We start from the raw sequence: 19759 nt of genomic DNA, 5'->3' as shown, positions 1-19759 counted from the left end.
AAGGTGGTTTTGGAGTACCACAGGGGGAACGTGAGGAAGGAACAGATCCTGCATTACCCTGAATTCCCATTGTACACTAAATACCATCAATCTCTCCCAGCGGTGTCAACTGATTTACTGAATTACCAGTAAGTGAAGAATAGCATGTGCATTACAGGTGTGCCAGGACAGGCAGTCACCAGCAAGTTCTCCTTTTGCAGACACCAGACAGACACAAACAGTTCTTTTCCCAAAGTTGCTTATGACTGAAGATGCTGTTTGCTGTTGTATCCGTTAATTCATGCATGACGGAGCCCAGCCTACTCAAAGATCCTTATGACTTGCAGGATCATGGCTTAAGAAAGGAAGTTAAAAATTACCTTATGACAGTTTTTTGCTGACTTCACCTCACCAGCTTATTTATCATTTAGCACATGACCATGGCTGTCACTGATTTACATATGAAACATAAGAGATGTTTTTTTTCTCAGATCCTGACGTCCCAAGGCTATGCGTGTGTACATAAAGCATATGTAAAAGAGAGGAGCTCTGTTTTCCAAGTGTGAAAAGGAAATTGTTCTAACATGACACATAAGTCATTGGCATCCCTCTCCCTTTGTTCCCAAACATGGTCAGGAGCAATAACGCTGTTTGTGGTCTACAATGTGACGTCACATTGCACATGCACAGTTCTCATTTTTTAAATACATATATGTATATAACAATCTCAGTGCGGGCATCCAAAGAATTCATGGTTATGAAATACTGAGCAACAGCAATGTATAAAAGGTAAATGACACATAGCAAAGGAATCTCCCTTCAAATCACATAGCACATGTAACCATTCTGGTCTGTGACAACTACACCACTAGATTTTTTCCATGTTTATCCAAAGTAGCTTAGTAAGCATATCATGCATGCCATTCACTAAGTCTGTGTACCAAAATACAGAGTCTGATGACCCTAAGCGATGTCTGCAGTGCTTGTAAGCTTGTCTGAAAGGGGGACTGGCTGATGTTGCTGCTGCTTTGAAGTATTTATTTCAATTAATTTTTGTGAGAGAAACAACAGAAATAGCTCCCATTCTACTACAGCTATTCAACTGTTATTTTGGTGGAATTATACCTGTGCAACTTTCTTATTAAAAGAGGTAGGAGTTGTGCGCATGTTCTAGAAGCTAATGGGACTTCAGAAAAGGTTGTCAAGAATGGCAAAAGGCATACCTATTATTTTCAATTCAGAACCAACCCATTTATCTTTTCTGCTTTCTAAAAAGGGCAATTTCAGGTTTTTTCTGGTGACTGGAAAAAAATGTAATGCTAGATGCAGGCTTCCTTCTGTCCCATATGTCTTAAGTGTACAAAGCTTTTTTTAGAGAATAGCTTTCTTTCAGGGCAAACCAGTTCTTACTAAAAATAATTCCTATGAGATCAGATAAAATGAGAGGAATGTTGCTGGCAGATCCTGGTGCCTTATTTGCAAGAAAATAAGTCTAAATCGGCCTAAGCCAGGCCTATGCTACAAGAAGAGAGCTGAAGGACCTTCCCTGTTCCCTAGGGCTGTGGTTGATGGCTTGAGAGCTGTTTTGGTGGTTGTGGTTGGAGGATGCAAAGGGCTGGTATAGACGCCTCCCCCAGTCTGCCCCAGTCCCTGGGACTGGCCCACAGAGGGGAGCACGGCCACGTCCTGGTGTTTTTGAAAAGGCACGGGAAAATCTGGGGACCTGCAACCATAAAGCACAAAAGCATATCTTAGGTTAGTAGGACCTACCTAGATACTCATCTGTTTAACTTAAAAAATTCAAGTCTAGGTACGACAGAGTTGAGTGGTGAGGACTGTCTGCATGCACTGAGGGGGATTCTCCTTCCAGCAGGTCTTGGGTTGTATCCAGTATGATGCATGGACGTCATGGTTGGACTCGATGATCTTAAGAGTCTCTTCCAACCAAAATGATTCTATGAAAGTAAAACTTCGATGGCATTTTGGTGTTAACGTCCGCTTGACTTCGAACTTTACAGTTCTGTCTCCTCTTTCTTCATGTGAATGTCTTCTCTCAAGCCTTTAGCATTGAACAGTGCCAGACCTGCACCACCCCCCGCCCCCCAATTTCTGGTGTTGTGTATTATTTTCAAACTTTTTAGCCCATTATTGAGGTAGACTGCAAGCCTCTGAGGCAGAGGCTTGCGTCATGTAATTTAAAAAAATGCTCAGTAATTATTTATGATTCATTTGTGGGACAGGATTGCAGCATTTGCATTCATTATTTAATAACAGATATGGACCACAACTGTTCAGCAGACAGAAAGATCCATATTGTCAGGGACACTGAAGGTGATGCTGCTGATTGCATGTGTTGTCAAATACCTACATCAATAGGCAGATTGACTGTGCATGTATAATACATTTGAATCAAGACACAGCACACTGGACACCTCTTAGTTGCTTAAATATTTGTTCACACAAAGCATTGCGAATTGCCTATCCACACAGTTACTTGAACTGCATCAAGCTAGAATACATGTACTTTGTGGTCTGGTTTTGCATTTAGCTTCCTTTACTCCTCATTTAAGAGGAAAACTGAAAGGTCTGAGAGTGGTTGGGGTCTTTTTCTCCAAATAATGTATTTCCTTAAAAAGAATTCATTGACTTAATGTGTTAAAAAACTGTCCCTCGATGACATTAATTTTATTTTCAAACTCAAAGAAGAACCCCGGGATCCAGTTGTTCATTTATAATTCAGCACTAAGCTGAAGAAACGAGCAGAAAATGCATAGTTGTAAATCACGCTAGCAGCCCCAGAACAACATAATGCTGAGCAGCCATTTTAGGTCTTTGGTTGCTTTATACCCTTTCCACATAGTGAAATCTGTTAAATGAATCCTTGTGGGAATCATTCAAGAGGTTTGCATTTTGTACATGAAATTTCAAGTACAAGAGATTGATTTTGCTAAGTAAATGGTAAAATCTGTAAAAATTAGTTCAAGGTACTTTTTTTTGGAAAGGCTTCTTGCCCTCTAAGTGTAACAATAGTATTATCCTTTTAATAAAATATGAACCCATTCTCTCTGAAAAAAAAAGAAACCAAACAAAAAAAGGAATAGAGTTCAGTGGGATTATCTGAGTCAGAAGAAATAAAGGTGGCAAATGCAACTCCTCGTGTATTTTCTTCAGAAGGATTCCTAGATAGTCTATAGTTCCATACATGGACTGGATCCTACCTTCTTCTCTGTTACAGAAATCTCTGAAAGAAACAAACTGTTGCTGTTTCATTTCAGTCTTCAAAGTGAAGCCCTAACAGTGGATGGAGTAGAGGTTTTGCCTAGTAAACCTGTGTAATCCTAATCCACTTTTTTCCTAATGCTTTGTTGACAAAATTACCACTCTCTCTCTTCCCAAAAGTTGCTTGTGGATAGGTGTATTATTTTCCTCTGTGAGAAATAATCCAGGTGTCTAATCAACCCAAAGGCTGTGCATTCATTATTTCTATTTAAGTCAATTAGAATGGTGCAGATGCCTCTTCTATTTGATGATTTGCTTCCAGAGAAAGATTAGAGAATTAATTAAAATACACAATCTAATTGAACCGAAATGATAAGATTTTGTTTCTAGGAAACAACTTATGAGTACAGATGAATCTGAAGTTATGCATTTATGTCTAAGTATAGAATGTACCATTTCAAGCCGCTCCACCAAAGTTTGAGGCTGAGGTTAGTTTTCAGACTGCCAGTCTAATTTAGTTTCAGGACGGAGAGTACAGCTTAAGATTCCCAACACCCAGAGACCTGGGTGGGGGCGTAGGGGTTGAAACATGTGATTTTGGTTTCAGTTAATTTTAGGTTTATTTCTGTTTATGAGATCAGTTGTCTATTTCTAAAAGCGTTTTCATTTTGGCAGACTCCTTAAATCAAGGGCTTATTTCGAGACGTTTCCTGTTGAGTAACTGATGTTGCTGCTGCTGAGAGGTAAAAGAAGACATATACAATGATGAAGGGAACGTATGGTAGTGTCATGGTAATGACAGGCATGAAACCAAAGACTGCCAAGATCTTTCCTTCCATCACAGAGGAGCTTAACAGGCAGCACAGAGGGAGAGCACAGTATGTAGCATTATCAGATCTATCCCTCCAGCCTTTTGGGTGAGCTCTATTAGCCGTGTATTCTGAACATGAATTTATGATTTGTTTTTCGTGTGATCACAGCTTCTAAGCCTTCCATCTTCTTGTACAGAGAACTCCAGTCAGCTTTGCAAATAATCAGGTTTTGGGGAGCACAAGGATTCTTCATCATTTATTTCCATTGTGCTAAAGATACTGTAAAACAGCAAAGCGGAATTCTATATGATATTCCCATTTGGACAAAGACATGGTAAAGTGAAATAGCAGGAAAATTTCTGTCTTTTCAGGTGAACATTGAGAAATCTTGGCACTTTGATGAATTCTAGAAGACCACTGTTCCCAACTAAGCATTCCTTTCTGTCTTCCCATACTAATGACCACCGCTGTGCAATTACCGTGTAGTTTATGTACCCATCTAAAATTCTTATTCAGTTTCACAGCTTAATAATAAATTTAACATTAAACAAAGTGTTTCTTTATGTAATAACAGGAGAAGAGACAATGAAGATGCAATGCTAGACAGTTAAGATGAATCTTTTTTTAATTGCCTTGTCGATGCTCTCCTCTTACATTTAAGTTCTCTGAATACGCTTAGACAAACTTTTCTCTCATTCTTACAGTCAGTCAGAACTCCTTTGTATAGTTGCTGTAAAAATGCAGTAGCTGGATAGGAATCATTAAATGAGTGAGGTCAGCATCTCAGGAGAGTATGTCTGCAGAACTTGATAGGTATAAACGAGGTTATGGAAAGTTCTTCGCTTTTGAGGAAAACCTGTTGTAAAGGATTTAGCAAATGTACATAGTAGGAACAGAAACACATTTGTGGCTGCTTGAGAGCCCTCACAGAAACCAGTAAGATATGCAAAAGGTAAAAGTCAGAGAATTTGAGGGAGAAATGCTTATGTGGATGAGCAATTTTGTGAATTGCAGCTAACTTCACAAAATTCTTAGTGAAGGAACAAAAACTGCAAGGCAGTCTCTTGTGTGCTTATCTAATGTAATTAACTAATGCATTTTGAACCACTTTTTCTATGCAAAGGGATCTTAATTATAGCATAAAATTCAGACGTAATTGATGTGAAAGATCTTCATGTAAATGAAAATATGAGTTACCATGTTTGAGACTGATGGGAAGAGGAAATACCCTGTTGTAAGGTGCCAGCTTATGTGGGTCAGAGTCTCATCTGATTTGTACGTGCTAAAGGTCCAACTCAAACAGAAAGCCACATGTTCAGGTATTAATACTCACGTAGCATAGAAACCAGCTTTATGTCATCATGGGTCAGAATGTAATGCAGAGATAACAAGGATAATTTTCTTGTGAGTTAAAAGATCCATTCCAAAATTTTCCTGAAAATAGTGCAAATAAAGAGCTTTATGGAGTCAGTTCATTGAGCTCTGCTCAAGCAGAGCTCCTGTGTCTGAGACCTTCCTGCAGTATGTACCAGGCTGATCTTCCTCAAAAAAATAAACTGCTTTGGGCTTTCCTCGGGGTTCCATATGTAAGTGGAGGCCAGAACACCTCTTTCTTCATTAACACATGAGTGCACCCAGTAGTATTTGTTTACAGGGGTGAATATACCTACGTCTTTCTACAAGTCACAGGCAAGGATTAAAACGCAACGCTTTCAAGTCTCATTTTGTTCAGGTTTGAAGTTGTCACTTCTAGTGAATGTTCTTTGACTCAATATGATCTGATTCGTATGTAAGCCCCCCTAAGGCTCCTTGGACTAGTTCTTCTGGGCTTCAGCCAGCTCCTGTCCCTTCCCAGGCGCGGCTTTCAGCACCTTCTGGGCTTCTCTGAGGTACCACATGCACAGCTGAGCCGCAAAGACCATGATGAAGCAGGAATCCATGCACTTTGGCAGGATGGGGAGCACATCTCCCCTTTCAGGTGTCCTCCACACACACTGTCTATCCCAAATCATGGAGAAGCACATGAAGAGAATGATGAATTTTGTCAAATTAACCGTGTAATGTGTCTTTTTTTTAAATACTTCTTTTTAGCTTCCCTGAGGAAGTTAAGAGATGGAAGGGTGATGCATAGCAACTTTATCAGAATAAACAGACAGCCTTCTTTGGTTTTAAAACTGAAACCAAAATGACAAATGCAAAGCCCACCTCTACAATGGCAGACTGACTTTGGTATTTTATTTCCTCTGAGATCAGACTTTAAATAACGGTCTATGAAACACTATTATACGATATTTCTTAAAAAAAAAAAATAATCCCTGCCTTTGTAGATCTATATATTGTTATTTTCTCAGAATAAAATGCTGACTAATTCCTATGGAGTTTTATTGCTTGTTTTTGTTTGTTGGGGTTTTGTTTAGCATTATAACCTCACCACCTTTTGCTAAAACAACACTTCTTTTCCCGCTCTTGTTCTCAGCCATTGCTTCAAAGGAGCACACAAAGATTTCCTTTGCTGCTGGGTTTTAGCAACGAGCTTGCAAATCTTGCATCGCTTTTCATTCAGTTCTGCATTTTTCACGCTGTCAGTCACCTCTTGTGGAAAGGGACAGGCTTCTCATCTTTCTAGCATTTTTTTGTCTGAGTGTGTTCTCTTACCATCGCATCAGCTCGTGTTACTGATGATTTTACGAATACACCAACCCTATCAGATGCTAATGGCTACGGTGGCTGCTAGCTTAGGTTGTTTCTAAACCATGAACAGGTAAGAGATGGAAGGCTTTTTATTTCTTTGCAGATATGCCAATATCCCAGTTGTACGGTTGTTTTAATAATAATAATTTCAAACATTACAAAGCTGGCACTTCCCCTCCACCCACTGGTGTAGTCACAGGGGAATGAATGGTTCATTGTTGTAAGAGTCATTTCGCTGCATAAGGCAACCTCTATTCACAATTAGAAGGTTAGAAGTGTTCAAATGTTCAGCCAGCCATGACAATTAAATAAAACTATTGTCTGAGCATCCCTTAGGGTTATAAGTCAGCCTGTCTTCACACAGTTGGTGCTACCTGCTTTTTATTATAAACCCACAGAATCTTTTAGAGTGACAACAACCCTAGTGGAAATAGGGCCATGAAATGTGATTTCTGTTTCCATGTTCAGAAGCAAAGAGCAGTTTGCTGCACCTTGAATAAAGGCACTAGTTTTGCATACCCAGGTCTGCAAATATTGGAGGGAGCTTAGAACAAAGCCACAAAATGACAGGGGAGGCTTTCAAGAAACTGAGCTATGGGAACATTGAAAAATCTTGTTTAGTGACATAAAGCAGTTGATGTTTTAGGGGTAGGTGATGTCTGAAGAAGCCCATGATAAAATTTATAGCTATTTAGAAGAGAAAAATACAGGGAATGTAGAAGTTATCTAAGCATAGTAGGCCTAAGAGAAACAAGGAAAGTTTTGCAAAGAAGAACTTCCAGCGTGAAATGTATAGAAGGTTGTTTTTTTAAAAAAAATCTAGAAAGTCTCATGAGGAATGGTTTTTGTTTGTTTGTTTGGTTGGTTTTTAATTGGTCTTTTCCTACCTCTATTTACGTTCTCCAGAAGAGCAATGCTTTCTTACTCGCCAGTTAGAAACCCCAGCATTCATCGAGCGTTTGAGAAAAGCTGTGTTCCTATGAAGACCTTTATTTGTTGAATGTAGACTCTCCAGCAGCAGTATTTAGGGAGAGGTTTGCTCGGAAAGCAGTCGGTTGGCCGTAGTACCTAAATTCCTGACTGCACCGTGCCAGTCAGTGGCAAACAATCGGTAGGATTTGTTCAGAAAGAAACCCCTGTGAAATAGGAAATAGGGTACGAGACGGTTGCGTTCAGTCTGAGGCTGGAAGGAGCAGGAGAAAATCCCTCACTGTTTATGTGGTTGTATTTGTGAAACATGGGAGCTGAACTAAGAGAGGAAGTTGAGAATAAATACTCGGCAGAGAGAGTGCTTATTGTTGAAACACAGATCTCTAGTCCTGGAAACATGACTTAGGGCCAATTGCAGGAATTCCTTCTCATTGATTTTATAGAGTATCTCTTAATTTTGAAATTGTTGCTAACTAGTTATAATAATAATAATGGCATGTGTTAGTGTTGTAATATCCTAAGAGCTCATTTCTTCGCGTCTTTTTATAGAAACATTAATTCATTTGGCAAACATTTTTGTGATGTTCTTTCTAAAATACTGAAGAAGAATATTTTTGCAACTGCTGCTTTGTGTATTTTGGATCTCATGCATGATTTATCACTTACTAAATTTGAAATCCAAATTATGGAGTTGGCTATAGCTACTGCCAGAAAGCAAAATCTGCATTGCTGGAAAGGACTGAAGAGGTTATCGTCATCTTACCAAGCTTCTACCTTTCTCGGAACAGTATTTGTATTGTAAGTTACTTCCAGCTTTGCAGTCCACAGGTGCTCACTCACAATAGCAAAAGTGTTGTCATTCATCTATAAGCAGGACATTATTTTTATTGCAAGTTATTCCAGCTTTGCAGTCAGTGGAAACTAACCAGTTATAGTAAAAGTGTTGTCATTCATCTATAACTGGGACTGCACTTTCATTGTAAGTTATTCCAACTATGCAGTGAATGGAAATTAACCAGCAATAGTAAGCGTGTTGTCAGTCATCTAAAATAGAAGGGAGGAGAAAGGAAAAAGATGGTCAAAAGACAGAACGTATTTGCAATGGAGTCAGAGAAGAATATTCCCAGGGTTTCATAGCATCTTTTGCAATTGTTTGGGCTGCCTTTTTTATTTGATCAGTTAAAGACAGATTGCAAAGTGCATGGTAGCTTTAGATTGGTAAAATTTGGTACAGGCTCCCAGCTGGAAGGCTACACCACCTCCTTTAGAATCCCTCTACCTAAACTCGGACACAGTGAAGGGGTACAGTGCATTGAACGCGCTCTGGTAAAGTCAAACCTCTGCCGGTGTTTGGGCCAAGAAGTGAGATAAGCAGCTGCTTGCAGAGCTCAATGCAGTTTCAGCTGGAATGTACCAGGTAACTGAGTGCAGTATTTAAAGCTAGCTCAGATACGTGAGACTGCAGTATAGATGTCTCCTCAGAGTAATAGCTCTTTTTGGTCCTTTATTTATGCTACAAGTGCACTGTAGGCACTTTACAATTATTAATAATAACTAATTAATAATGGCCCAAATCCTTGGCTGCGGTTGAGGAACTTAAAACATAACTCATACGGAGTTGTAAGAAAAGATGGCTCAAAACAATCTTAACCAAATCCTGGGCCAGCTTTGTGCCTGGACTTTGCTCCAGCATAAGATAAAGCAGCAGAGTACAATTTGTTCTAAGACATTAGCAAGGGAGAGCAAAGAACATAATGAATAAATTTTATTGGTAGTGTGTAAGAAGAATGCAGACTGGTGGCAAATAAGACCATTAGGGAATAAGAGTATAAAATTAGATGGAAAGTACGAGATGAGATTGGTCTATCGCAGTGGTCCTAAATCAACATGTCATCTCAGAAACCACAAAAGTCAGCAAGTGAGTGGAGGTGAATGAAAGACAAGGGTCAAAACAACAATAATAATTTAGCCGAGTATCAGAAAAGCATTTTTACACTTAGTACACAATGCATTGATTTACACTTGATAGACAGTAGCTACACAAAAAGAGACTTCAGCCCTCACTGAATAGCCTGCAGCACAATACAAATTCTTTTCCTGATAATCCAGAGGAAAAAACAATCTCTTCTTATTCATGGAATTTTCACTTAAATATTTGAGTCTTCTGGGAACAGGCTGCAAGACACATACCATACTCCAGACTCATGTCTACAGAGGCTGGCGGTTGGATTTGCTGATGCAGTTTGACAGTACGAGGGGCACTAGTAGCAACCGTGGTGGAAAGAGGCGCAGTGGGAGACTTCAGCTCTTGTTTTCATTCCTCTCCGGAGGTGCTTGATGGAAGATCTATGAATTGTTTACCAGTGTAACAAGGAGTGCGTTATGCTGATAGGAAGATGGAGACTCACGTTCAGGGGTCAAAGGACTGTGTTTGATAGCAAAAGATTTGCTTCCTTTTCTGGTGATGTTGTTTTGCCTTTTTTACAATGAAACAAAAATATTATTCCATTAAGAAAAGACCTTGCTGGCTACTGTTGTCCTTATCTGCTGAGTCATGCCAATAGTTGTTTATTTTAGCATTCCTAAAGAATTTTAGAGATAGTTTACTCCCCCTCCCCCAGAAGACCATTGAGAAATACTGCAGAATTTCATAAATAAAATAAAGCTAAAGAGTTTTTAGTTGAAAGCATTGCCTTTAATGGTCTGCTATGCAACACTTCAGCAGTCGGCTGACTCATGGAGACCTGAAATTGAAAATGACTTAGGAGTGAGGGATAGAAAGAAGAGGCCAGGAAGAATTATACTAGACAATATATTTTAACTATCTATATGCTAGTCTGACCCTCATCTTGTTTAACTAACCATAACCTCGTGGAATTGGTACAGGCGTCAGCTCTGTGTCTGGTCCAGAGCAAAAGATGTATTTATAAATTAGATTAACATAATCAGTGAAGAGAAGAATATATTAAATTACTTAATTCACTTCTGGTTTGATAATCTTAGATGCTAACAGGAGCATACTGTCAGAGCCATTTTCTTCTAGTCCACCATTTTTGGAAAGCCCTTCACTGTCACCAGAGAAAGCTCATGCTTTGTTGTTGCGATTCTCTCACTTCTATTATATAGTAAATTGCATTTCCTTTCTATACTAGTTCTATGGAAAACAATCCAAATAAGTGAAATAAAAAAATCTCCTCCTACATATTTGAAAACCAAACTATAGACACATTAAGTAAAAAGAGAATAACCTCCAAAAAACCAAAACCATCAGAAAAACCCACTTCCCCCCACTCCAGAAACCTCTCTGGCCGTGTATCCTGCATTATGCTATTTATGGATCATAAAAGAAGGCCAAAGTGATCTTGCATAAGCACTGCTGTCCTAGGACACTGATTCAGGTAAGACATGAAGATCTCAGCTACTTCTTCCTCCTAAATACAAACAAACTTTCCAAAGAAAAACAGACTGCAAACTGGGAGGTTGTTTCAGAGAAGATGGGGGGAACCTCACTGTGAGAGGAAGGATTACTTTACTTTTTGAAGCTTTTGGATTCCCCTGAATGTCTCCAGAACATTAGTCACGCATCCTCCTCATGACCCTGTGTTAAGAGTCATCCATGCTGATGAGACGTGGCGGATTCGGCTGGGTTTGCTCAGGAGCAGCCTGCCAAGCCTCTTGCATCTGGCTGATGCTAAACAGAAACACATTCTCTTCTGGTTTATGCCTGGGTGAGCATTCAAAAAGCATTCTCTAGCATTCAAAAAGCCTTCATTAGTCGGCTTGTTTGGAGAGGAGGCACACTGTACCGCTCAACCTGAGCTGGCTTCACCTTTGGAAACATCTGAATTCCAGACCTCGGTTGCAGCTGAGTGGCAGAAAATGCAAGATGGAGGGATGTGAAGTGGCTTTGGGGTGTTCTGGGCTGCTTGGATCAGGAGGAAGGAGGGTATGAACAGGGTCCTTGGATCCAGCTCTGGAGCCCTCAGTACAGGAGAGACACAGACCTGTTGGAGAGGGGCTGGGGGAAGCCACCAAGATGATCAGAGGGCTGGAACAGCTCTGCTGTGAGGACAGGCTGAGAGAGTTGGGGCTGTTCAGACGGGAAGGAAGGCTCCGGGGGATCTTATTGCGGCCTTTCAGTACTTAAAAGGGGTCTATAAGAAAGATGGGTCAGACTTTTTAGCAGGGCCTGTTGCAAAAGGACAAGGGCTGATGGTTATAAACTAAAAGAGGGAAGATTCAGACTAGACGTAAGGAAGAAATGTTTTACAATGAGGGTGGTGAAACACTGGCCCAGGTTGCCCAGAGAGGTGGCAGATGCCCCATCCCAGGAGACATTCCAGGCCAGGCTGGACGGGGCTCTGAGCAACCTGATCTGGGTGAAGATGTCCCTGCTCATTGCAGGGGGTTGGACTGGATGAGCTTTGAAGGTCCCTTCCAAAACGAACTATGCTATAATTCTATGATACAGATTAGAAGAGCCATTAAGTGGCGGTGCCTCATGAGTTGTCAGGGGCCTCAGTTTATTAGCATGACACCACCAGCTATGAAGGCTTTCTGCCATGTTTTTGTCGTTGCCAGAAGGGAGAGTGGTGGGGGTGATACAGAGGGCACTAACACCCATGCTGTGCCACTGGGGGATCCCATCAGCGAGAAGGATAACGGCAGAATCACACAAAGTGACTTGGACACTTTGAATGATTACAGCTTGAGAACACGTGGGCCCACTACAAGAGATTACAGATTTCTCAATGCATAATTCAGTATCAAAAACATGTACACAACACTAACTCATTCTTCTGCTAGACTACTTTAATTTCTTGACAATAACATCGCTAAATTGACCTGGAAAGAAAGAGGCACTCAACATCTATAATTGATTTCTGCCCTATATCATTTTGGCTCTCCTCCTTCTCATGTAACTGCTAGTATGAGTTACTGCAGATTTAGTATTTTGTTACAGATTAATTCAATGGGATTTTTGACTAAGCTGGCGTCCAGAATGACTTTGCACTTGGTGACATCTGCGATGCCAGCATGCAAAATGATTCTTCTGGCATTTTTACAAATTCTATTGTACCACAGAGTATGTCTTGAGAAATCCAGCTAGGACCATATCTGATTTGGCTAAGAACACCAAGTAATACAACATAAATAGCGATAATAGTTATTTTGCGGGAGTAACAGCTTCTGGCTATTTTCATTGCCTCTCAGGCAGACTTGTAGCCCAGGCATACTTTCAGTGGCTTTTATATACCTGTCACAGGCACACTTCTTTTAGATTTGACTAATACGACCAAACAGTTGTATAGGAACAGTCACTTTATGATCCTGATTTTTTCTGGCACAGAACTGGGATCTTAGAACAAAATCCTTTTTCCAACTGTCTCTGCCATTTATGCTACTGATGTATCTGCTGAAGCCCATCTTGGATATATCTATATGGATATGTATACATCAGTTAGACATAGATCTTCACATTTATATTTGTCTGCCTTCAAGATACTTTTCATTGTCAGAATGGTTTTCTTTTCAAACCTTTTATTTGGAGGATGTTCTGGCAATAGGAAGCCCAGATCTTAGAAAATTCATGATTCCTAAAGAACCGAGGTCCACTGTCAGTCATTAGAGTCCTCAGTATTTCCCAGAAGCAATTAAGGTAAATTTATTTACCAGATTCAATTGTGTTCCCTTTTTCAGACTGCAGTTAAATTGTTGTCAAAGGTATCCACTTAATTTTGAAGTGCCGCTGCTTTTCTTCTGATTACTCATCTGCATTTTGTGATTCACCTCTACTGCAACATTTTCATTGACATCATCCCTATGCCAGTAAAAACATGTTAATTGTCTTACTAAACTGTTATTCATTAGCTTCCATTTCAGAGCCTGTCCTTTTACCTGAATTAGTACTTTCTAACAATTGACCATCTTTTTCATTGACTAGCTCCTCTCATACTGCGTTATTGACACCATTAATTGACAGTGGGTGACTCTGCCTCAGACACCATACTGATTGAGGAGCTTGTATATGTAGTGTGAAATAACTGAGATTCATGGTAAAAAAACCGAAATGTGTGAAACTTAGATCAGAAATACATAAAGAAGATACATATATATTTCTAAAATTCTTTACCTTTTTATATCTAAAAGTCTAGACATTTATAAAGACTGGGAGGTGTTCAAAAGGCGCATAGATGAGGTTCTCAGGGATATGGTTTAGTGCCAGAGTTAGATTATGGTTGGACTCGATGATCCTGAGGGTTTCTTCCAACTGAAATGATTCAATGATTCTATAAAGAAAACATATACATGTTTATTTCTCATGTACAACAAATTTTTACTAACTAAACTGTAGAAATCATTGGTATTTGTTAGGGAGCAATGAAATCAGAGTTGTAAAAGCACCAAGATGCCTTATCCTCACTGGAAATTGCAAAGACACTTGCTCATCACTTCTCCTAACGGAGATGGAAGAGATCGGGTATTTGGTGCTTGACAGAAGCAAGCTGAACACGAACTGGGTTAAAGTTACGCATTCCATGTGCCGGGACTGCTAAAAGCAAACCGTAAATCTGTATTTAGTGCAGACGCGGGGTCAGCGAGAGATGTGAAGCTGAAACACATCCCTGGAGTCCAGAAAAACGTGTCTTAGGCCACACGCTGCTGAGGGCACAGAGGGGCAACCTCAGAGACCCGCAGTGATTTACCTGCCGGGCTCCTGCTGCCAGGGTTTGTGTTCCCTACGCGGGTTCCAGCGCTACCGCGGCGCCGGTGGCCGGGCGGACGGAGCCCGGCGCAGGGAGCACAGGGCCCGGCGGACGGAGGGGAAGGATCCGCTGACGGCGACCCCAAAGCCTCAGGACGCATCGAGCTCCGCCGGCCGGGTCGCGGCTCCGGGGTCACGGCACGGGCCCCGCCGCCGCCACCCCCGGTTCCGCTTCCCCCGGACCGAGGGGTCTCTCCGCGGCGCCGGCGCCGCCTGTCCCCCGGCCCCGCGCGGGGCGGCCAGGCTGAGGAGCGTCCCCGGGGAGCCGCTGCCTCACCTGAGGACGGTCCCTCCTCCCCCGCGCGGGGCCGCCGAGCCCCACTCACCCCACGGGTGGCCGGTGGGCGCGGCCTCCGCGACCCGCCCCCCTGCGCGGCGCCGCGCCCGCCGCTCCCTCAGCCCCGCCGGTGTCTCCGGCCTCCCCCGCACTCCCCCCGCCCGCCCATTCTCCTCCTCCTCCCCCCCCCCGCCCTTCCCGCCCGTTGGTTCGCTCCTCCCCGCCCCTTTCCCCCACCTCTCTCCGTCCCCTCCCACCCCCCGGCTCCCCGCGGTGGTCTGGCCCGGCCCGGCGGAGCGGAGGGAGCGGCGGAGACGGGCGGGGAGGCGCTGGCGGCCGGGGGTCTCGCTCTCTGTTGACGCGCCGGTCCCTGCGGAGCGGCGAGGAGCGGGGCGGGGGACAGAGCGGAGCGAGCGAGGCAGCGGGAGCGGCTCCCCGACCCCGGGCAGCACCATGAGGTGAGAGGCCGGCCCCAGAGCGGGCGGGCCGGCCGGCGGGGCACGGAGGGGAGCGGGGGGGGCGCTCCGTGCTCCCCGCCTCTAGCGGTCCGCGGCCGGGGGGACCCACGCTGGGCCGGCGGAGGGGGCGGGCGGCGCGCTGAGGGGAGCCCCGCGGTGGGGGAGGGGCCCATTGTTAGTGGCGGGTGGGGGAGGGGCGGCCCCGCCGTCCGCGTCCCCCGGCGCGGCGAAGTTGCGCTCGGGGGTCGGCAGCGGGGCCCGGGCCGGTGGGGGGCAGCTCCGCTCCGGCGCCTCCCCCGGGCTGGCCGCGGCGGTGCGAGCCGGCACGGCGTGAGCCCCGCTCGCCCGGCTCCTTTCTTTCCCTCCCGGTGTGGTTTTTTTTCCTCCCCTCCGCCTTAACCGGCGCGTGTTGCATTGCAGCAGCAGCTGGGCTTTTCCCTCTGTAATCAATAAAGAGGCGTCGGGGGAGGGGGGGATCCCCCTCTCGGCAGCCGGGAAAGTGTCGCGTTGGGAGGTTTGGGATGTAAACAGTGAGGGGGACGCGGCTGGGCCCGGGGAGGAGGGCGGTGGGTGCTGCCCGCCCGCCCGCCGGGGACTCCCGCTCCCCGCCGGCTCATTCATTTGAAGGCGATTTTCTGCCTCCCTGGCCCGTCCCCCCCGCCCGCCCGTCCGGCCCCCTCCGCCTCCCCCCCCCCGGCTCTTTTTTAGTGCCTGTTCTGTTTCCATAATCTTCTTTCTGGATTGGTGCAGGACCCGGTGGGAAATGCGGTTCGGTAGCCCGAGAACTGGTCTGTCTCTCCGGGGACGTTGTGCTCCCTGTAGGCCTGTCCCTCAGTTAAACAACTGGGGAACCGAGTTGCTTTGGTTTTGTTTTGTTTCTTTTTCCCCTGGAAGATACTGCCTGGCTTGCGGTTGGATTTGAACCTTCTTTGTCTTAGAGATGACTGTAAATCCTATACTCCTTTGGAGTATAGCTCCTCAAGATTTGGGTGATGAAAATAAGCAAATTCCTCTGCTGCATAAAACTGACGAGCCATTAGAATTCTCTGCAAATTACAGTGAAATCCTAATTACATTTTTTTTTAACTTGAAGGGTTCTCCCCCACCCCCATGTGTGTACATCTTCAATGGAAAGGGCAGCACTGCAGCGAGAAGCATGGGAACAATCTCCCTGCGGTTTTGTTTAGAAATGTATTCCTGTATTTCCCTCTAGTTTTCTTTGTTAACTGCAGGTATTTATATCCCGTGTTATTTTAAGCTTTGTTTGGCTTGTGATAATTTATTTTCACTTATTCATGTTGCTTATGTAGAAGTCACATGCCCTGCAAATAAAAAGCTGCAACTTATAAAACTTACAGTTTGTATCCAGATCCTTTAAACAGAGATTTAAAAAAAAAAATAAATTATTATCTTGACAGTCTTCAACACAATGAGTGCTGTTAATGTAGCAAAAGTTGGCATAAATATTTTGAGAAGCCTCGTATAAAGTTGCTTTTTGTACTGGCAAAAGTAATAGTGCGGGCGATGCTGAGTGAAGTAAGGTATATACCAGTAGGACTGCTCTTTCGCTGATGTAACTGTGTGTGCGCTAGGACTTCTGCCAGCTTGGAGGGAGCACAAATATTTCTCTTAACCAGTGTAGCAGGAAAGTGTCTAGGTGGAACCTACCCTTAGGTTGCTGATTTAGGTGTTTGAATAGTTGACTTGAAGCAGTGAGTAAATATAGGCATATGAATATATCATAGGTCTGAAACTTTGTACCTGCTTTTAAGTACAGAGCGTTGGGCTGGTAAGAGGGAAGTGGAGTTGCGTGTTGGATGGTCGCTCTGAGTGGTCATCTGGCATTTCAAAGAAATCTGGCTTCAAGAAGGCTGGGTTCCAAGCCTCTCGAAAAAAGAAGCAAACTGTACCAATTAAACTACACAGACTATGAAAATGATGTGGTTAAAGAAGTATTTTCTCTCTGTAGAGGCACTATTAAATTGACTCAGTTTTGTTTAATTGGGCCAACTCCAGGACAATGGCAAGCTTTCACTGCACGCTCTCTCTTTGGACTTGTTTAGACTAGGGTTGGCGGTATATTTCTGAAACATGTTTAAACAATATCTTCCTGCTGTAATTTGTTGGGGCAGTGTCTTTTAATGCATATTTGCTGGTCAAGGCAAGTTTGCGATGGGGGAGGAGCAACAAGGTGGATGAGACAAGTGACCAGCCTTTCATATATATATATATATATATAGCTCCTCTGTTTGCAGGTGGTGTTAAGTCTTAGCGGTTAATATTAAAAACATACTTTTGATGCAATATTGATGGAATGCATAAACCACATTCTGCGATTGCTGTTCTGCAGGTAAGTATGCAGTCAGTACTCCAAAGAACAGGAGAAGAAATAAATACCAGAAGTCGTACTGAGGCAAGTGGGGGGGAAGAATAAAAAGCCCTCAGTTTCTGTTGTGTCCTTTGACACACACTCGTGTGAGGGCCACGTCTTCAGCCGGCACGAGCCCGATTCCGGTGATTTCAGGTTAAGATCTCATATCATGTCTGGGTGGTTAGCTGGTCAGTTACTGAAGAGCAAAATGGCTTTCCTTGTGTTAAATAAAACTTCACATTGTGGTGAAGAGCATTTTCATATTATAAAATAACCAGCAATTCAGTAAGACGCAAACATCAGCTGTACAAATTGACCACAAGAATTAATTCTGATAGAAGTCTGTTTTGTATTCAAGTGGAAATTATATGCTATTTGAGTAGCATCTGTTAGGAGTTTTAGGTTGCTGATGAACTTGGAATATTAAATATCCCAGTTAAATGGTCTAGCCTACGTATGAAGTTACGGGTTCAGGAGCCAGCTTGAATAGGGCTTGTGTGTATCTCCCCTGTTTTAGGTAAACAGTCGGTTCCCATGAACACCTGTTGCTCTGGCTGTATTGTGGTGAGCTGACTAAGTGCTGCTCCTAGTATAGTTTCCTGAATGCACTTATCTCATAATAGGGATCCAGGAATAGGCATATTCAGTGAGTTTTCCATTGACTGGGATGCGGTGGGGGGGAAAGGTGGTTAAAATCTAGGTAGCGGCACAATCTGATGCCCTGGTTCTAGTAATAGTGTAACTTCCCATCGTATTTTGTACAAGAAGAACGTGTGTGAACAGACTTTTATTGAAGCATATGTTGAAATCAGTATTACGGAAGCTGACAAACGTAACTCTGCTGCTAGAGCTGGGATTCTGCAGTGAAGGTTAACTGAATTATCATCTCTTTTTTTTTTTGTATCTAGCTCATTTTGTATGCTAACTCCAATAAAAATAAATGGGCTTTCCAAGATACTGACTTTTTAAAAATCAAACTGTACAGCCTTCTCTTGGGATTACTACATCCATTTCTTTGTGTGGGAAAGAATTGTTTTTCATTAGTGTGCTAGTCAGAAATCAGACTGCTTAGTCTGGTTTCATTACCCAAGTTGCGGGAACTGAGAAAGAAACAGTAATTTTTTAGAATTTTAAATTCTAGTGTTTTCAGAGCACAATATATTTATTTGTGTTTATGACACGCTACTCTGCATATCATATGTGTGAACGTTCATTCTGTGTTTAGATAGGTCAAGCAGCTAAATTATTATAGATTTTGCTTTTTAAGAAAATTTTGTCATATCCTCATTAGTGTTTTCAAGGTAAAAAGATAGCTGAATTTTTGGTCTCCAAACCATATTAAAATTTCTACTTAATTACATTTGGCAGCTGTTCTGCTCAAGTATGTTGCTTTAGAATGTAATTCATGTTATCTTTTAAAAGTCAGTGTATTTTCCACCCGGGTTAGTAAGCCTTCGTTATATTCTAAATTTTGTGGTAAGAAATCCAATACCATACTCATTGCTTTTTTATGTCTCTAATACATAAGTGAAAAGTAACAAAGCATATACCTTCATTAGGACTAGGAATTCTTGAAGGAACCCACACGTGTTTCCTAGAGTTTCCAGAAAAATGGGCGTATGAGACCATTGTGTTATTGGTGACAGTAGTGTAGTTCAGTCTACTGCGATAACTGCAGTTGTTTAAGAAAATAAAATACCAGAGTAGCAAAGTCATTAATTTCAAGGTTGGCTTTAAGTTATTGTGTTTGTCAATATGTAGGGTAACACTATGGAATTGTGCCTTTAGTATTAATACTTGTGCAAATAGCGCGTTTGAAGTAGAAAGTGTAATTTCGTTGAGAAATACTTGACAAAATGTTGGAAGTGCAAGCAGGCAGTTAAATTAGACTGAATACGCATAACGGCAACCAATACAGTTACTAAAATCGCTCATATCTCAAGAGTAAAATTGGTGGTGTAGGCAGTTTTTTTTCAGGTGGAAACAAGAATTCAGGTTACTTTCCTTGTTCTTAAGTAAACTAACAGATGGACTGAGTCATCTGTCTGATAGAAGTGCGGTCTTTAGTTAGCACTTCATTTGTGACAGTTGCAAGTAGTTTTTGGATGGGTTGTTTCTGCCCACCTGATAAGGAATCTGACAACTGTTTTGCCCTCAAGGTCTCTGGATAGTTTAGTGACTTACTTTGATAGTAAAAATACAAGTCTTTAAAAGAGAACTGTGTAAATGGAGGGTTCGGGAATCAGAATACTTTAT

At 42.6% G+C, this 19759-nt stretch overlaps 1 protein-coding gene and 1 long non-coding RNA gene across 7 annotated transcripts in view; one reads left to right on the top strand and one right to left on the bottom strand.

Moving 5' to 3' along the window:
- Positions 1 to 9381: 9381 nt before the first annotated feature.
- On the bottom strand, positions 9382 to 14551 carry LOC110362516 (uncharacterized). The gene is made up of 2 exons (XR_002419948.2): positions 13765 to 14551; positions 9382 to 10107 (listed from the first exon to the last, which is right to left on the bottom strand). It is a non-coding gene; the product is annotated as an uncharacterized LOC110362516 (long non-coding RNA).
- The window catches only part of ENAH (ENAH actin regulator), a 101569-nt gene continuing 96285 nt past the window's right edge, over positions 14476 to 19759 (top strand). For 4 of the 6 annotated variants that reach the window (XM_065058598.1, XM_065058594.1, XM_065058591.1 and 1 more), the window contains exon 1: positions 14476 to 15132. In XM_065058598.1, coding sequence (XP_064914670.1) covers positions 15128 to 15132 — 5 coding nt within the window. In that variant the 5' untranslated portion in view covers positions 14476 to 15127. The remainder of the gene's footprint in view (positions 15133 to 19759) is intronic. The other 2 variants (XM_065058595.1, XM_065058599.1) reach the window with 2 other exon arrangements.

This window comes from Columba livia, chromosome 3 (assembly GCF_036013475.1).
Source record: "Columba livia isolate bColLiv1 breed racing homer chromosome 3, bColLiv1.pat.W.v2, whole genome shotgun sequence".
NCBI classification, from domain to species: domain Eukaryota; kingdom Metazoa; phylum Chordata; class Aves; order Columbiformes; family Columbidae; genus Columba; species Columba livia.
Note: the sequence above shows the minus strand (reverse complement) of the source record. Positions and strands in the feature narration are given on the sequence as shown.